Source organism: Equus caballus, chromosome 15 (genome assembly GCF_041296265.1).
Source record: "Equus caballus isolate H_3958 breed thoroughbred chromosome 15, TB-T2T, whole genome shotgun sequence".
In the NCBI taxonomy this organism is placed as follows: Eukaryota; Metazoa; Chordata; class Mammalia; order Perissodactyla; family Equidae; genus Equus; species Equus caballus.
This window is the reverse complement of record NC_091698.1, coordinates 53,766,152-53,786,872: the sequence shown is the minus strand read 5'-3', so window position 1 is coordinate 53,786,872 and position 20,721 is coordinate 53,766,152. Positions and strand designations below refer to the sequence as shown.

The following is a 20,721-nucleotide window of genomic DNA, read 5'->3' as shown; positions in this document are numbered from 1 at the left end:
CCACATCAGGGATAATTTAAACACCAAAATTAATAATGATAGTAATGGATTAAAATCACTGAATAAAATAGGAAACCTGAGTCCAGAGGGACAAAATAAATAATAAATACATTTAAAGTTTAATGGGGAACAGGATATTTACATAATTTCAAGGTAGCTCCCCATAAAATACTAATTACTTCCAAAGAAGAAAGCAATTTTGCAACGGAGAAACCTAGCAGACACCACCTCAAGTGATAATGAACATCACCAGTAAAGGCACAAATGGAAACTGTGTACCAACTGATAGGATGCATTGAGAATACAGCATCACTTCTGTGATTTTCCCACCAAAAGTGCATACTCTGAACCTAATTGTGAGGAAACTTCAAAATATTCAAATGTAGGGACATCTGCAAAATAACTGGCATAAAACCTTCAAAAGTGTTAAGGTCACAAAAGTTTAAAAAAAAAAAACCTAAAATTAAAAGGATGAAGGATTTGTTCCAGAATGAAAGAGACCAAAGAGACGACGAATAGATGCAACATGGGTTCTGAACAAGATCTGTTTGCTAAAAAAGGACATTCATGGGACAATTGGTGAAACTCTGAGTATTAGATGGTAGTATTCTTATTGTTAATCTCCTTATTTTTATTGTTATACAGTAATAATGTGGGACAATATCCTTTCTATAGGAAATACATACTAACGTTTTTGAAGATGGAGGCATCGGGTCTGCAACTTACTCTCAAATCATTCAAGAAAAAAAAATTCTCAGGGTCGGCCCTGTTGCCAAGTGGTTAAGTTCATGCATTCTGATACAGCGGCCCAGTGTTTCGCTGGTTCGGATCCTGGGCACGGACATGGCACCGCTCATCAGGCCACGTTGAGGTGGTGTCCCATGTGCCACAACTAAAATATACAACTATATACTGGGGGGATTTGGGAGAAAAAGCAGAAAGAAAAAAAAAGAGGAAGATTGGCAACAGATGTTAGGTCAGGGTAAATCGTCCCCAGCAAAAGAAAAAAGAAAGCTAACAGCACATTTTCATTAAGATTTAAATTTTCAGACATGTATATAGACTAATCACTGTTGTATTTTTAGTGCAAGAAACAGAAACATAAAATGCAACACAGGGGCCGGCCCCGTGGCCAAGTGGTTAAGTTCACGTGCTCCGCTTTGGCGGCCCAGGGTTTCGCCGGTTCAGATCCTGGGCGCGGACATAGCAACGCTTGTCAGGCCACGTTGAGGTGGCATCCCACATGCTGCAACTAAGATATACAACTATGTACCGGGGGATTTGGGGAAACAAAGCAGGAAAAACAGACAAACAAACAAAACAAAACAAAAAGATTGGCAACAGTTGTTAGCTCAGGTGCCAGCCAATCTTAAAAAAAAAAAAAGGATTGTGCTGGTTATTGGTCTGCGATTAAAAAAAAAAATGTAACACAAATAAGGACCTTAATTGCTTCAAATCCCACTTTTTCCTTCTTTAAGAAAACTATATCTATCTGTAGGTGATTGAATGTATCTTCACACTTCTTTTTAAATAATATTTGCATTGACACTATTTTGAGTTTTCTAGAAAATATCACTAATTATGATATTACCAATTTGGGGCACACAAAGAAGTATTTTTGGTTACTTTTGGCTTTCAATCTTACTTTTTTAAATATCTAATTCAAACGTGCAGGGCTCTAAAATTCAGGTACTGCTAAAAGACTTTCAACATAAGCAACATTGCGACACTGTATATCTTCCAGCCCTCAGTAAGTGTCCCTGGAGATAACTAATCTCAATCCTTAGCTGTTTCTTGTATATACCTCCATATGTATAAATATGCTAGTCCTATTACTTCTTGATCTTCAGTTTTAGATCTATTGTCTCTCCACCACAGAAATTGAGAATTCAGTTATCTTTTACTGCAGTTTGCCCCTCCCCATCTCCAGACACTTCTTCACCATCCTCCCAACATAATTAGAGCACAATTTTTTCCTGTGTGTGTGTGAGGAAGATTGGCCCTGAGCTAACATCTGTTGCCAGTCTTCCTCTTTTTGCTTGAGGAAGATGGTCCCTGAGCTAACATCCATGCCAACCTTCCTCTACTCTGTATATGGGATGCTGCCACAGAATGGCTTGATGAGCAGTGCAGAGGTCCACACTTGGGATCCGAACCTGCAAACCCTGGGCCGCCGAAGCAGAGTACACAAACTTAAGCACTACACCACTGGGCCAACCCCTAGAGCACAATTTTTGGTTAAGTCAGTGCACTTACAAAGTTATGAATATATAAGTATTATTCACAACCGAACCATGGGGGACACTGTGATTGCATTTTGGTACATGTCTCCTCGTGCACTAGTGTCAGGGATTTCATTAGGGTATAGACCTAAGAATCAAATTATTGGTCAATAGGTGACATACATCTTCAACTACCCTAGATAATAACAAATTGTTTCCTAAAGCGGTTGGTCCAATTTATACTTTGGCCAGCAATGAAATAAGCTCACTTTCTCTGTTTTTTCTATTTTTGGAGAGAATTTCTTTTACTCTTTTGATTTAAAATTTTTTTTCTGCTACATATTTTTAATTTCCAAAAGATTAGTATAATTTTCCAGTGTTTCCTGAAGCTTCTGTATTTTGCTTCTTGTTGTTCATATTTAAAAGTAAGCACTAGAAAGCTGATTAGAAGCAGCTCTGTGTACATGAATAGAGCTTGCCAGCTGGTGGGCTTCACTGATTAGCCAGGGACAAGGCTGTTTCACTGGAGGATTCCCTCAAACGTCAATGTAGATAGGTCTCTCTGGGGCCCTGCTGTTACTCAGAGAGAACTCCTTCAAGCTTCTTCTTTCTTGGAAAGTGTACAACTGGCTGCAACATTCTCAGAACCAAGTGGGATTAGGAGGACCTAACCCATCAGTTAGGCCTTCAATCCATCTGCTTTCAGTTCAGCACTTCTCTCCTGTCTTCTTCCACTGAGGCTGATGTCCAAGTTTAGACTCTCCCTAATTAAATATTTCCACAGTATGAGAGGTGTCTCAGTACTTATGCAGGCTTTCAAGTCCCTTTGTTATCACTCTCATGCCTCATCCCCATTTCTGCAATATCTGGATTCTCAAATTTCTTTATCTTTCTAGAGTTTTGAGACACAAATTGGCCGTCATTGGAATTCTCCTGTGTAGACATTTGATACTGATATTTTTAAGCTTTGCTAATTCCTGCATCCTCTCCATCTTCCAAAAATTGTCCAGCTGCAATTGTCTCCTCTCCTATTCTCCTAGTCCTGTGGGTTTACGTCCTCTTTAATTCATTTACTCTCATTTTAAAGAATTTGGGGAGGAAGAAAGTGTGTGTTAAATCCACCTTGTTTACCTGGAAGTTCTATCCTTACACATTTTAAGCAAGGTAAATTTAATGAAATTATAATGACATTCATCTGTAATTATATATTTGATACAAAGAAACAATACTTTGCAAGGTAAACTATTTTCTCAGTAATGAGGCTAAAGACATATAAATAAAACTGTCTCCTAAATACAAGAGTTGCTTTGGATAATCAAAAAGGAAAAGATTTTTTAAAAGATGTTTCCTAATGATATGCTTTGTCCCATAATAGTAATAAGCATTGTTAAAACACACTTACATTACTCCCCTCCTCCAAAAATGTGAAATGCAAAGAACATGAATATAATTGCACATCTTAGCTGTATATTTGAAATATCATTTTAATATCAAACAGAAATGCCTTTACCATTCCTGACATACATCTATGCTGTTGCATGCAGCTGTAATTCATTTTCTAGCCTGCAAATATTTATAAATATAAATCAGTTATTATAAACAATCCCAGGGAAAAACTGAACATGGATGTATCTTAAGAGGAAACAAATATTATGCCAAAAAAAATTAAAGTTCACAACAGAAACTCTAACTCAAGGTGAAAAAAGTAAGTTAATTGGAGTAGCTAAAAGGAATTATTTTTCATTAGTCAATTTTTCATTAAGTATAAAGAAAATAATGCAACTCCAGCTGGAGAATCTAGGCTCTAACCTTTGCTAGTACTTATTTATAATGTTGTAACTTATATTTTAAAAGTATTGAAATTAATACAGAGCTCATTTACCCCCAATGTGTAAGGTATTCTTCAAAGACCACAGGTGCAGTTCAGTCAAGCAGAAAGACATCTGATGGCAGAAAAAATTCTCTGTCCTGTTTAAAAAATAATTAAAAAGAAGTGCCAATTAATTATCCTCTATTGTCAATAAAACCAAGATCCCTTAGAAATAATAGAAATAATCATTTGCCACTACTGAGATTTGAGATATGGTTCATTAGAATAAACACACTTTAATGTAGCCTTGGTTAACCATCCAGAAGTAAACTCTAGAAAAAAGGAAAAATATACTTCTTTTCCTAGATTTAGTATGTCATCACATTGAGAAATGTGGTAAGAAGAATATATATATTTGGGTTTTCAATAACATATGTTTAGTTTTTAAGGCTCTGAGTATATTTAGAATTATTTAGTAGTTAAGCATTTTAAAAAATATTTTTAAGGAAAGGAAACATCTGTTAGGTAATTATTAAGTACAAACACATTTTGTGGTGTATTTTTACTATACTAAGCAAATATCTACAATCTCCCACATACAAACAGGCTAATTAAAGTAAAATTTGCAAGGTAAATGGTATATAATTACTATTATAAGAAGCCCATTTACTTAGAAGTAAACTGTGTGAAACCACATTAGCATTCACATTAGTTTGTTAATCTGCATGCTATGACAGATCCAGATATTCTACTCTTAACTGCATTTAAAAAAAAAAAAAACAAGATAACAAAGATGTACATCCTGTATTTCCTCTAAGTTTTAATAGCAGCGGCTAGAGATGAATATTACTGATATTATTTTTATCAAGTAGAACCTCATCAATTTGAACTGATTGGGAGAAGACCAATCTGAATCAGAAAAAAAGTCAACATTTTACAAATATTGACACGAATTCATATAACTTTCAAATGTTTGCTTGGAAATATATAAAGTACTATATGTATACTTTACTATATATTAGAAATATATACAGTAAACTATCCACATTTTCTTTATAGAGATCATAAAAGAATTGTTCTTTCCAATAAACTTCTGAACAACAAAAGAAGTTTGAAAGATATTTTAAGACATATTTTAGATGGAGGAAAAAGCCCTCAGTTTCTTTAACATCAGGAGTGACTAAAAATATTTCCCTTAATATTCACATAGGTGATAATCCAAAATATTTTTAGACTTAGTACAAACTTCTTTGGTCCTTCCTTCACTTTTACATTTGACCTCAATGCACTTACAATCAAGAAACAGATGCATGTTCAACTAACAAGACACAGTGTGATAATTATTGAAATAGCAATGTGGCAGCATAAAAGAAGGGCCCACGCCTACCTCAAACAGCGAGGCTCTGAGAAAGCTACAGAGAAGTTGTGAAATGTTAGCAGGACCTCAAAGAAGCAGAGGATTTCACTAGTTGAATGATAATGATTAAAATAATAATGGTGATAACAGCAGATAATGCTACGTACTACATTGTGACAAGCATTGTTCTAAACATTTTATATGCATTAATTCATTTAATCCTCATAGCTACTCTTCGAAGTAACATTACTCCTATAATGAGGAAACTGAGGCACAGAGAGATCAGACAGTTAGCAGGTAATAGAGGCAGGTTTTGAATCTAAGCCGACTGGCTCCAGAGTCTGTACTCGCAACACTAGCACTCTACTGTACAGGGCTATACAGAGGTGTCAGAGAGAGACTATGCAGTAGTTTGAGTAAAAGGATGGCATGTCCCAGGGATGGAGGTAGATCACAATGTGTGGTGGAAAGTGACAGAAAAATAAGTTGAAAAGGGGAGCAGGAAAACAGGCTATAATAGTAAATTCTGGATTAATCTCAATTCACTCTCTTCCTTGTACTAAAGTGCCTTACAAGGTAGGAGACGAAACAAAGGATACTTCAATTCCCAGATCTGCCCTGCTCTAACCAGAAGCTGGCTGCCACTGTATACTGTCTGGGGTAGAAGAGCTAGTGGACTACACTACTACTGAAAGAGGCCACAGCTCCTTACTGGAAGGCAGCAGAGAAAAAGGGATATTAAGCTAATTACAAATTTTTCAGTTCAATTGAGTATTATTATAGAGTTGTCAGCTTGGGAGTGACTCTAGTGAGGCTGCCATTACTCAAAATATTTGCAAAGCCATGTTCTTTGGAATTTGCTTTCAGATAGTTTTATGAGGCTTACTTCTGAATTATTACTTTACAGTTATACTTTATTTAAAACGAAAATACTTACTGCATTAGAATATGTAAACTGCACCCTTCTCATTTGGATGGGTGAGGTCTGGAATGTTTGTTTAAAATATCAGTTAAATTAAATAAACATTTATTTTGCATTTATTGAGCTTAATGTGTGGATTCTAGACTCTAACCGCCTGGTTTCTTATCCTAACTTCTCGGCTTGCTGGCTAACTTGGACAAATTACTTAACTTCTCTTAAGGTCCCCCAGCTAAAAAATGGGTATAATAAAGTACCTACCTCAGGACTGTTTTGAGGGTGCCTTTATTCAATTACCTTATTGTTGCCATTGTTGTTGCTGCTGCTACTATACTCAATATGTCTAGCACCATGCAAATTTATAAGAAAAAACAGAAGTATTAAATATGATCTCAACTTATATAGTAATTTCACAAGGTGAAATGAATAAGTACTAAGTACAATAGGGGTTTTATGAAGGAAAAACATTTGTATGTGGAGAAGTTACTATACAAGAGGAAGTATTTGAATTAGGACATGCAAATGGATTAATATTTCACTGGGAATAGGCAAGAAAAGATCTGATGAAACAGGTGCATACTTCCTCTGATATTGAGAGTCAAAAGTAACAACTTCTTGACTATACTAGAAAATAAAAACTCACATTCCTCAATTTGGTGTTTATTCAAATACCAATAATTAAAATTTATGACAATTTGGGCAAAGACAAGGCTGAAGTTTAGCTGTTAGTAGCTGCATAAAAATGTTTTATCATGCAAATTAAATAGATAGCATTTTATAGCTGAAACCAAAAGAACCCCACTTTACTTACATATCAAAAGAAGACTGCACTTCAAATTCTATTTTTCAGTTTAAGTCAATTCACTAATGAAGAATTTGTCAAAACTTTCCCCTGATGTCAGAAATGGAGAGTATAGTTTTCTTTGTAACCCACATTGGCTATTTCTAAGAAATAGGAATGCTTTTAATGTGAAAACCAATAGGTTTACTGCCCATATCTTTACTAAGTTTGAAAGTCCTAAAACTACTCAGAAATTATGGAGTTTGGGGGAAAATAAGCAAAATGAGGTCTGTGGAGAGCTTCAAATGTCAAGTGCAAAGCCTCTGATCCTTTGCATTTGGACATAAGGGGAAATCGTGAGAATGGTACAGTGTAGTCTATGACCTAGACTCGTCGTTCAGCTCAGCACCCAAGGATTAATGTCTGTTCCAATGTGGGGTGAAAGGACTAAGAAAAATGTACAAGCTATTGCTCAAAATGCTCTGATATACAAACAATACTGTTCTAGTTTCCCACTAAAAGGTACAGGACAAAAGGTAGAGAGAGAGATTCTACTTTATAAAGGATCCCTTTGTGGCCCCACAGGGAACATTTGGTATAAGGGTAGTGAAGTAGCCATAGGTGGTGGTGCCCAGCAGAAAGTAAGCAGGACTGGTAGCCCTTTGGATTAATGTATGCACTGAGAGGGGTGGTATTAAGACAAAAGGAGGCAAAAGGAGACATGGTGGCCAACGAGTAATCTATGCCACCTGGAGAAATGGCAGCAATAATCAGTTGATGGAGAAGGCCAAGCAAGTAGAAGTTGAGGCAAGTGAGAAGAAAATGGCCAATGTTTGTTAGTAAATGATCAGACTTGTTTATGAACACGTGACAATTCCTGCGGACTCCCTAAAATATGCGTAATTGAGGAGGAGGCTCTGCAGGGGTCATGCATTAGCAGGGGGGCAAAACACAGCCAAATGTAGGTTATTCATCCTTCTTTTCCTCTGAACTTCAAATATCTGCTAGTGAGACCATATAAAACTAAACAGAATTAATGGAGTAAATAAAACAAACTTTTAAAAATCTATAATAATAACTAGGTGGGCATGGTGGGAGGGGACCAAAGCAATATCCTCTTTAGTCCTTAAGATGTCTTGCCATCTTTCCACTGTGTAGGTTTTTGCAAGATGCAGACCTTTAAACATCTTGCACCTTACTCAAGAATGCCACTAGTCAAAAAGAATGCTGGTAATTTCCTCGTTTGAAAAATCTGCCTGGAGGAAGTAGTCAAGACTGGGCTTGTTTTATTCAAATATTGTATTAGTGCATAAATAGTTGTTTTGAAGGAGAGAAGAAAAAAATTCTAGAAAAATGCTGCATTCTGCATTTTGGGAGTGGGGTGTGGGCAGGGATTAAAAAGGCAGTGAAATAGGGAGTGCCTAACAAAGTAAACTGAGAAATGCTGCCCCACTCAGTGCCCTTGTGCATCTCTCTGGGGATAAAACCCAATGCACACGACCTAGAACTATAGCAAAAGTAGCTATATAGGGGGAAAATGAATGAATAAAAAATATAGCAAAGAATTATCCAAATGAAAAGAATAGAAGGAAAAACCTAAACAACAAAATTGCCCATAATTTAATTTTCATTTATTTTAAAAAATCCTAACTTTTACAAGTTTCTGTTTAATTTTATAAGGTAGTTGACTACAGTCTCAGATGTCTCAGAAGGCCATTCTGAATCCAAACTTCCAGTCTCCATGAGAGAATAAGAAGCACAATTTAAATTGACGTTGACCTAAAACTAGATGGTTGTTCTCTTATAGGAGAGGAATTTATGATAGCTGAAATTTTGAGGACAGAGAGATGAAAGGACCCTAGAGAAGCTTCTTACTTTCTATTTACATCCTCAAAAAGTTTAAAGTCTTTTCTCCAAAATAGGTTACATTATAATAAATTAATATTTAGTTGCCTTAAAAATAAATGTTACCATACAGGCTAAATTTTAAGAAAGTAACTTGCGAAATAGAAACATCCGAACTAAGATGCTGTGACTTCTTATACTTGTATAATCTTTTTTTGAAAACTAAAAACTACGTTTTAGAGGTAAAGGTTACTTGCCACTAAATAATTCTGCAAAATACTTGTCTTCCCTGGTTTATGAAGTCAGCAATTTTGACTGCCTTCAGAAAGGACAGGAAGTTTGAGGGCAAAAAAACCCTAATGTAAAACATGATGCGAAAGAATTAACAAAGAGAAGACATTGCCGTAGTTTAAAAAAGAAAAATGATATGGCGCCAACAAGACATTTAAAATGAATGTGTATTAGCAAAATACCTCAAAGAGTCTAAGGGAATCTTTCTTAGGCATAAACTTAGAACATATCCTTGCTATTTATTATCAATAGACTTTCTGAGGAATAGCTATTCATCAATTCAAAATGTACAAACATAAAGACAACTAAATAGCACAAATTTAAGATAAACCACTGGTTAGTTGTATTAGATGTTCTAGTTATCATTAGGTAATTTGCAAATTACATAAAATACAGTGTATTCCTCCACAATCTCTTGTCTAATGCCATCAACATAGAATTATATTAATACCCGCTAAGCATATGCATGAACATATTTAATCAGTCATGTTATCAAAAATAAAGATTTTTTAAATATTCGACACTAATTCAAATAATTAAGCAATGATAAAGTTCATGTAAAAGGGCAGAGGAGTCTCAAAAAGACCTCAAGCTTGGACTGAATCTACTGTAAAAATAGACCGAGTATCTGGAACACTGGGTCATTTGTACCTCAGCGAGTCCTGTGATATGTAAATATTAATTAAATATCACAAATATTTTTGAATACCTCAGGTATATGACATTTTACTGTGAGTCACAGACACAAAGATTTATAAAGCATGGTCTCTACAAACAAATAGCTATAATTCAGTGTAGCAGATAAAATAAACACAAAAAGTAATAGGAAGTTTGCAGCAAGTGCTAATTTAGTGATACAAATAAAGCGCTATGGGTGCTCAGTAGATGTTCTACTTGATAATAAAGAAATGGTCTTAGGAATTAGAAAGAATTGGAGGATTGTTAGACTTTGATAGAGGGAGAGAGATAAAAGGAGAGAACAATATACAAAAGCATAATTTAGAAAGATGCAAGGCTTATTTGAGAAATAAGCAATTGGTTTGGTGCACAAATAGAAGAGATAGATCAGGGCCACACTCAGGAAGTCTTTGAATGCAAAGTCTTCAAATTAGGACTTTATATCTGCCAGGTAGCTAATGAGGAATAATGAAAAGTTTCTGACCTGGTAAAGTATTTTTAGAAAGGGTAATCAACAGATTAGAATCATTGTTGGAAGATTAACTGTGTGGGTGGGAATATCAGAAAGTGAAAAAAATTTGATACAAGTGACCTGTTAGAAGGTAATAAAGTAACAGATCACATCAATATTCACTAAAAAGGACTTGAACTGAGATGGTGGCAGTTGGAATGTAAATAATAAAACAGATTCAAGTGATCTTTTGAAGAGAGAATCAACAGTACATGGTGACTGATGGATTATGGAAGTGAGGAAAAAGAAGAATATGGAGGAATCACCAAGGGATGGGGATCTGGTTACTGCACAGACAGTGGCCCTTGCCTTGAATGTGCCTCCACTGAGCAGATATGCCTTGATCATCATGTGTTAGGTAGAAGACTACCAGTGCATTTCTATTTACAAGGACTGCCTTAACTACTCAATCCACACACCTCAATTTTCCTAGTCACTGACCTGGCTCCTAGGTCTGCTGTTAAACTTTAGCCTTGCCCCTCAGTTTGTAACTCTGGCTCTTCCTCTTCCCTAGACTGTGATTCATCTTCTTCACCCTGGCAAAGGACTCACAAATATCATTTTTCTTGGCCACACCTGGTTCCGAGGAACCCCTTATGCAGACCTGTTCCCACCTGGGTTATCCTAGTTTCAAGGGCAGGACTTGGATTGAAACATACATAGAAACAGGTTAGTCTAGAAGAGGAACAAGTTTTGCTAATGTCAATAAATTGAATTTTAGACACTTTAGTGGGAGTTTAAGGTATAAGAGTAGATATGAGTAGAAATGTCTAGCTGGTAGCTAGAAATACAGAAGAGGGACCTGTACTATATAAAACCTATTTTGGAATTTTCTAAATAGAAAGGAAAATTAAAGCCATCGAATAAGATCCCAGAAGAAAAACAAAGTCAAGGAGAGATATTTTGGTAATTCTCCAACAAGGAGACAATGAAAAGGACAGATTACAACGTAGTGTCAGAAAGCCATGGAAGAGAAAATGGTGTACGTGGTTTTTTAAGTGGTTATATAGTGATCAAATGTTTCGGAATTTTAATGTAGAGATGACATCAGTATGGTTTAATGAGAAGTAATGTTTTATCAAGAACACAGAGATTAAGTATTCTAAAGAAGGTGTGGTTCTGTTGCTCTGAATGCTGGGCTGAGTCAAAAATGCCTTAATCCTAATCTTACGGTGACAAATTTGCCCCGCATCATTTAACCTCTCTGCCTCAATCTCCCCACCTGCAAAAATAGGGATAATGATATTGACCTATATTTGTAAGAGTGTTGAAAAGATTAATTAATTTTGTACAACGAGTTGAAGACAAAAAGCACTGAGCATTATTAGTGGATATTGCATAACTAATTGCCTATAATACTGAAAATTTTATCCTTTAATTTTATTCAAACAGCAGTTATCAAATAATAGTCCAAGCTCCCTTACTGACATTTACCTTCAAATGTTACTATTAAATTATTATTTTAAATGTATCTAGATCTTCTCTATATTATATATCAAGTGTTATCTCATAGCATATAAAGATCTAGATCAGCTCAGAAATCTAGAACGCCTTTTCAACCTAAATATTAAGTGCAAATATTCAGGACATATTTATTTGATAATAAGCACCCATTGCAAGTATTCAATAAACGCTAAAAGGTAATACTTTCACTTATGAAATTTTAGATTTAACAAATAACACTAAGCAATTAAATGGTAAAAGCAAAATGTAAAAGCACAAAGCGGTGTGTTAAAAACACTATCATGTCCTCATTTTTAAAATAAGCTATAGAACCTACAGGTGTAAAAAAAAACGGAGAGAAACTTTTAAATCCATTAGTCATTCTATCTGGTTTTTCGTTTCTTCTTGGGTTTTAAAATTATGATAGTAATGCACACTTATTGTTTAAAACAACACAAACAATATGGAAGAATTCGATTTAAAATGAACGTGTTCCCCTCCCAGCTGCCCTCCCTACTCTGAAGGGAGCCAGTGCACAGCATGGCATGTGGCCTTCCAGGCTTTCTTGATGTACCTACACTACGTCCACACTCATATTGACTTGTTTTGTATTTTTTTAAAGACAAGCTTTTACTATACATACAATTTGCTTATTTTCACTGAATACCACAGCATGGATATTCTCTGTTAGCCTATACAGATTTACCTCAGTGGTTTGTAATAGGGGCAAGATGTACCATTGGATAGTGACCAAAATTTACTTAACTATTCCCCTAATGAACAACGTTCTGTTTCTACTTTTTGCATTATAAATAATAGTACCATGAAAATGGACATCCACACCTTGTGTTTTGATAGGTACTGCCAAATTGGCCTCCAAGATAACTGTACCAACTTACATTTCCACCAATAAAATGACTGCCCTTTTCTCTATATCCTCAATAGTATGGAACATTATTAAGGTCCTGATAGGTGAAAATTGGATTTTTGTAGTTTTAAGTTTCATTTCTCCATTTGTTAAAGAGATCAAACATTTTCATGTATTTTCTAACAATTTTGTTTCTTCTACAAATTACCTATTCCTATCTTTTGCCCATCTTTCTATTGAGTTCTTTATCCCTTTCTTTATGTATTAATAATAGTAATCCTTTGTTAGAATACATTGGACATATTTAGCCCTTTTTAAACTTTTTTCATCAATTTTATACATGAAGAAAATGAGAAAATGTAGAACTCACATTTTTAAAAAACTGGGCATAACAGAAAGCTCTTTGGACTCAATTCAGCTAGTGCTGAGCAAAGTGCCATGGCCAGAGGGTGGTTCTTCACAGCTGCTCACAATTGGTCAGATGCTACTATTTCTAGATGAAGCAAAAGGCAACAGATTCTGGTGTTCCAAAAGAACCTGTGCATCATTCTTACTAAGAGAGATTAGAAGAAATTCTGTGCCTAGAAAGAAGAGGAGGAGTCCCTTCACTTTCCCAGAATAAACTGTGGCAAAAATCTTTATAAATCTCCTGTTATACTTAAATTTGAAAAATATTTCTCTAGGGCATTGTTCAAAGTATTTAATTCACTTAGCTAAATAGATTTTGTCAATTTAACATTTTCTATACTGTAAGCAGTTTTGACATTTAGACAATTTATCAATGGCGTCTTCATTGTGGCCTGCTTCTTCTTCTTTCTACTCATTACATGCAACAAATTAAATTTCACTAATATTTAAAGATCAGTGTTGACCTTTACATAGCAATTTTCTAGGCTCCTGTTAATACAAACATCTTGTTTGCTGATGCTCATTTTATATATTTTGCTGCACACAATTCCCATTATTCCAAAGAGACTTGTATCTAGTTGGAGTGCATTTTTTTCACGACCTTGCAAAATAATTGCAATGGCCTATACCAAGCATTTTAGAAAAAGAAAAATATGCTTGCATAAGCAAATAATAACAACAATAAAATAATCTTTGATCATCACCACCACCTCCAACACATGTACCCACCTTTCTGATCTTCAAATATATGGACTTAATTATTCTTTTTAGGATGTACCTCAATCACAACAATAAAAAGACAAGGAAAATAGAAATGTTGGTAATGTGATCAGGATAATTAATTCTGGATTCTAAGTCCCTAAATATAGTTTTATGCTACACGTGGATAGAAGGAAATACAACTTTGAAGAGAAAATAAACTGAATTTCAGGAATAATTCCTAAAGAGCTGAATTAAAGACAAGAGAACACTGAAATGCTCTTATCTAAACCAATGGCTAACTGCTGAAATAATTTGTCAATTTAAAGTCACTGTTTTAAAAAGCACATAAATCAAAGACTATTGCAAAGCGAGCAAGAAAGAAAAAAGATAGAGATCCTTTCTTTCAAATAGAAAAGACAGTGAAAAATTTTAAAGTGGCCTGCAGCTATGCCACCTCAACCTTGTCAGATTTCACTTGTCAACACTTCGATGACAGATTGCCACCCCCTCCTCTAAAAAACAAACCCTAGTAACTGTTGAAAGAAACGGCTTCTTATAAAAAGTGGAATATCTCATGCAACTTGATAGTTAAAATTGTTTTTTCCCAAAAGAGATTCGAAAAACTTTTTTCTGTGGCTTTTAGCAAAACTTAGAAGCTAAAAAGCCCTCCCAATGTGGGGAAGTGAAGGAGGAATAACACTTTTAAATATCTACTAATGCACTTTACATTCATTACTTCGTTTAATCCTCATGGTAACCCTCTGAAATTATGTACTAAATTGTGTGTGTATGTGTGTGTATATGGAGTGTGTGTGTGTATATATAAAAGTATTTTTCTGGGCAGGGAATAGCAGTTTCTCCAAGGAGCCCATCCCTCCCATCAAATCAACTCTGATAGATTCTACATCTCTTAATTTACAGATATGAAAACTGAGGTCTAGGGAGGGAGAGTAATTTGCACAGTTCAATCAGCTTGTTAGGGGAACAGTTAAGACTAGAATTCCTGTCCACAGATTATCTCTGCGGTGCTCTTTCTACTCTACCTCCCTCTGCCTAAACACTGTGCTAAATAGAGCCTTTTAGTCAAGCTTTTGCTTAAGCACCTGAGACAGGTGTCAGTTTAGACTTGTATAATTAATCCACGGTGAAAGATATAGATGGAACCTATTTTCTAGCCAAATTTATTTTAACTTATCTTGCTTAGAAAGCCCTTAGAGGAAGATACTTGAATGACTATTGGAGGATTATTTTTAATTAGTATATCAAGAGTTTGTAAGTAAACTGATGTATCTAAAACATCTGAGTAAAATTGGTATTTCCTTGGCACCAAAGAATCTCCACACTAGTTGCTTAGCAAACTTCACAAACAATATAAAAATAAGCTCCAACATGAATTATTAATATTTTATTGCTGATTGTTAAATAAACTAATGTCTTCCTTTTAAGTTTCTGTATTATACCAGAGAAGCTTTATTTCTATTTTGACTACCCTTATTTGGTAGTGGCTCTCATTAAGTTCTTAGCCTCTCAGTCTCTATGAAAAGTTCTAATAAAATGTAACAAGTCCTAAATGTTCACAGTTATAACAATTCTCCAGGGAATCCTTTTATATTGCGACTGGATCTTCCTTCATACTCTTCGTTCCCTGATTGGTTATTTTCATTTTTACTAACGGTTTGTCACAGCAGTTATTACTTATATAATACTTTTAGTATTTTGTTTCAGTGGTGGAACGGAGAACCAAAGTACGTAACTCAGGAAAGAACAGCCTTTTCTTACTGAAATGAAGGCTTGTGAAAAACCACCAAGGTCCCCTGGGAAGGGATCAATTTCATCTTAATATATTTAACACAAGCATACATCATCACAGCTTAAAATGCTAATAATTCCCTAATGCAGTAGGAAATTATTACCTGATATTTAAAAATCAGTAAAATAAAACAAGGAAGATTCTAGATTATGATCATGTTTTGCCCTAAAGCCCAAACAAATCATGGATTAATATGCTTTTAAAACTGCACTCTATACTAAGTTTTGAGGAATAAATGGGATAATGTATTTGAAAATCGTGGCAAATGATAATTTTTCAATAAATGTCAGTTTCCTTTTCCTGTGTATTCAATATCCATAAAATAGAGTCTGATTTCAATAATACAAAAGGAAAAAATATTCTAATTATTTAAGCATTTCACTGGGTATCATTTCATCTTCTAATTATTTTCAGTTTGGTTCAACCTACCTTTGTCAAGCATCTACTAAGTGCCAACCACTGGGCCAGGCATTGTGCTAGGCATTCAGGACACGAAGAAAAAAACCCAGTAGTTACACTTGAGGAGGTCATAACTTAGTGGGGGATGGGATGGTGGGAGAAGAAAAACAATGAATACAATTACATCAGAGTATGGCAAATAAAACAGACCATGTCCAAGGAAGAAAGCACAAAGAAGAAAGTTATTAATTCCAGCATCTAACACAATCTCAACCACAAAAATAGAAATTGTATATGCATTTTCAGAACCTGAGACCTCTTCAGAGAAAATGAATACCTTGCATATGACCCAGTCACATGAATCTACTGTACTTCCTCAATTGTAAGGTCATCATCATTCACATTTGATGGTTTCTGAAACTTTACATATCTTCATAATCACTGTGTACATTTAATATAGGGTTGCTTTTTTATCAGAATTTGACATCAAATCAATAGTACTTTATAATCAATGGTAAATTAGAATCTAGAAAAGATGGTATATGCTTGATTGGTTTATTTTGGTAGCACGACCAGCTCCAAGTGAGTTGGCCAACATACACAAAATCCTGCATAAAGGACCATCTCAATAAAGATGAGGGATTGAGCACATGTAGTTACCTTCACTCCCTTCCAAACTCATACTAACATAAAAATTAAAAATACAAACTCAGAAGACAAAGAAAATGAGAGGCAAGATAACAAAAGAGGTGTCAACAAAATTGTGGAGAGTAAAAAGCAGATGGGCAAGAGGTAACTGACAACAGATTCAAGGAAGTGGGAAGCTAAGTACTAGGAAGGGTGTATGGCTGAGAGCCAAAGAGCACATGCATTGGAACCCTAGAAAGGCTTAGAAACTGGAGGCACCAAGTACTTTTGAAGGAATGCCTGTGCTTAGCATTGAAAACAGGCAAACTGTTTGAAATGCTATGTAAATAATAATTAGACTTCTAGGTGGTCTTCTCTGCCAGCACAGCTAGGCAATTATCCCACCCTACCATTGAAGAAAACTGGATATTGATTCTTTTGAGAGGATTTATCAAAGCAAGTTCTTAAGAAACAAAATATTCCTAAGAATAGGAGAGCTATTCTGAAAATAGGGAGGAAAGCAACTCCTGGAAATAAAAATATGAGAGCTAAAATAAATAATTTAAAAGAAGACTTGGAAGATACTGTTGAGAGAATTTCCCAGAAGAAGAAAAGAAATGCATACACACATGCACACACACACACACAGAAGGAATCTGGAGGCTCAGTCAGATTGACCCTTTAGTCACGTATCATCTCACTAAGAAAGAGAACAGAAACAATGGAAGGGAAGTATGACCACAAGAAAATTTCCCAAAACTGAAGTACATGAGTTTCGAGGTTGAAAGAAATCACCAAGTACCCCACAGAATAAATTATAAAAGACTCAACCCTAGGAACATCATTATAGAAATCTCAAAACACCAAGGATAAACAAAAATCCTAAAAGTTTCCAGAGAAGAAAGAAAACAACAGAAACAGGTCCTTGAAAAGGCTCAAGGCGTCAGACTTCTCAACAGCAACGCTGGAAGTTAGAAGAAAAGGGAGTGATGCTTTCAATTTCTGAAGGAAAACTATTTCCTACCTAATAATTCTATATGTAGGCAAACTGTCACTTCAGTGTGAGGTTAGAATAAAGGCAAAGAGGCAAGGTCTCAAAAATTAATTATTATGCATAGTTTTTCAGGAAGTTACTGAAGATATGTCCCACCAGAGGATGGAATAAACCAAGAAAGAGGATGATATGGGATCCAGGAAACAACGAATCCAACAAGAACAAGAAAAAAATGATTTCCAGAATAACAATGCAGGGAAATCCTACAAGGATAACTGTATCTCATGCAGACTGAAGCAGGAGAGCAGACTACTCCAAGAAGGGTATCATCAAGAAAAAATAAAATTGAAAGTAAGAGATTACCTGATGCATTTGAACTTACTGAAAAAACATTTACACTTCTGCTGGGGAAGTTGGGAATGAAGAACTACTATGTCTATAAAAAACAGGCAAAAAAAGTAAGGCAATTAACTGCAGAGAAAACAAAAAGTGATACAAAGGGTTACACAGAAGAAAAATGTAATCCTAGTATGCTACATCCATAAAAAATGTAATTCTAGTATGCTACATGGCTAGGCTTTGATTATTTACATACTTAAAATAATGTAAACAATAATGTAAATAATGTAGAATAATGTAAACACTATTCATTAACCAAAAACTGTGGTATGACTATGTTGGAAGGGAGAAAGGAAGTGTATATGGGAGGGGTTAAGTGCTGAGGTGGGGGTTAAGTTCCCCTCTTCCAAAGTAAGAAGTTAATAGGTTAAAAACTAAAATTTTCAAAATGAAGAAATAAGTGCAAGCATGTTGGTTACAAATATGGAGATAAATATTAGAAAAAATAACAATAATTGAACATGGTTGCTGCTGGGGAGCAGTGGGAAAGATGAATGCCATTGTTAGTTACCAGCCTTGTAAAACTCTGACTTTTCATACTATGTGTGTGTGTTATTTTGATTTAAAGAAAAAGTTTCCCACCTCCTACCAAGTTTATTCAGGACATTTGCAGATGGGAATGACAGTGAACAAATGTCTCATCCCAGATGCTTCACTCAATCCTGTACTAATGCCTTAAATATCTTGGTGAGTATCCTTTATTCTCTTTCTAATTGATGGTCTGTTTAACCACACAGGTTGCACCATCAATAGAGCAGATCACACCACTTCAACAGGCACTTTCTGTGCAAGAATATTTTCTATTGGAAATATAACCAGGATTTTTCTGGGATAATTCACCACTTTGACTTTGCAACATTCCATAATGTCACCTGGCATTTAAAAATAGGCGTAAAATTGCTGGGCTGCCCACAGTTAGCATTTATTATTTAGAAGATGCATATTCTAGGGAGTGACAGACTAACTTAAAACTTTAAGTAGACATTAAACATCCAAATAAGGATATGGAGCTGAGGAGTGACATCTAGAATAAAATATGGGTTTAAGAGACAATCATGCAGTTGAAGCCACACATGTGGATGGTAACAGAGGGTGGTAGCTAGAAGAGTCTCAAGAAGAAGGGTGAGTTTATTTTTTAAGATAGAAGAGACATAAACTATCAATTATTCTTATTACTCCTGCATTTGCAACCTCTCTTTCCACCTCCTCCTTTTTGGAGGAATTAGACAGGGCCAGGGCTGTAAAGAACACAGCGTCAATAAATGGTTTTGGTGCCAACTCAGGCTGCAGCGTGTGTCTGTAAACAGTACAGTTCACAATTTGTCACAGATGGTGCCAACCAATGAGAAGGTATCTAGGTATTCAAAGCAGAGTTTCACTAGTTAGTAAATATTATATGTCAGTTATTTTCTAATAAAGAAAAATTGGAGGATATACATATTTTAACTAGAAAATATTTTTTACTTATAGCTCAATACATATCATATGAGTGCATGGTAGATTTGGCATGAACACTGGTAACTATGCATCCTCTCTTCGTGAACATTCCAATTTACATTTATGTAAAGTACCTAGTTTATGAAATTGATATTTGGACACAATTTAGTTATTTCAAACATACATTTTATGGCGTGACTTTGTGTATTTTCCATTAAAGATATACAATAAAAGCTTTAATCCTGTTACAGAACAACGGTCCTGAAAACCATATTTGTGTTGGGTGCTGTTAACTTCCTATATCTAAATCATTGATTACCCTGAAATGGCATTTACTTGTTTCTAAACCTCCACAAGTTTGGAAAACCTCCAAGTTAAAGTGTTACTCATTTTATGTTTGATCAAGAAGAGAGAAGAAAGTTCTCTTTTCAGCTTATTAGAGAGCACCCACTGAATGCTGAGTGCTTTATACGCATTTTCTCATTTATACTTTACAACAACCATATGAGGTAGTATTTCCCTATTTTATAAAGTAGAAAAGTGATGGAGCTATACTTTTAACACAAATTTATCTAATTCCAAAACCCATCATTTTGTCACTACATGCTTCTTTAATTGTATGGTATTTAGAATAATGTTTTTAAAAGTTCTGGCTGCTCCACCCCATGTTCCAGCTGCTACAGCCCTCCATGGGGCTCAGAGCCTTCCTTTGCAGATGCCTGTCACCCCCAGAGGGAGAGGGTGTAGCCAGCCATCACTTGTGAAGACACTAAACAGCCTGTGGAAAAGACCATGTTGGGGGAGGGGAAGCTGGCTTCTGGCCAACAACCAGTACCCCTGTGCCAACCACATGCATGAGCCTCCTGGGACTTAGATCCAGCAGCTCCAGGCCAGCCTTCAGATGACTGGGACCTCTTGAGAGATCCTGAGCTAACCCTGCCTGCTTAAGCCACTCTCAAATATCTAATGCACAAGAAGTATGAGGATAACGAATGTTTATTTTTTAAGTTCTGATATTCTTTTATTAGATTAAATATATGAGTAATTCATTTTGAATGTGCATGATTTTTCCAGCCTTATCACCAACTCTTTTCCTTTTCCCAACATCATGGAGTGCACCCTGGCTACACAGAAATGCTCACAGTTGCACTGAAAGAGAGGGTGAGGGGAGGAAGGGAGAGAGGAAGAAAGAAAAGAAAAAACAAACAAACAAAAACCCA

General features: G+C 35.4%; 1 protein-coding gene across 7 annotated transcripts in view; it reads right to left on the bottom strand.

Moving 5' to 3' along the window:
* The window catches only part of WDPCP (WD repeat containing planar cell polarity effector), a 379,254-nt gene that overhangs the window by 287,742 nt on the left and 70,791 nt on the right, over positions 1–20,721 (bottom strand). For all 7 annotated transcript variants that reach the window (XR_011426040.1, XR_011426041.1, XM_070235381.1 and 4 more), the window contains one exon: positions 4,105–4,190. Coding sequence is in view for 5 of the 7 variants with exons in the window: in XM_070235381.1 (XP_070091482.1) it covers positions 4,105–4,165 (61 nt within the window). In the remaining 2 variants the exon portion in view is untranslated. The remainder of the gene's footprint in view (positions 1–4,104; positions 4,191–20,721) is intronic.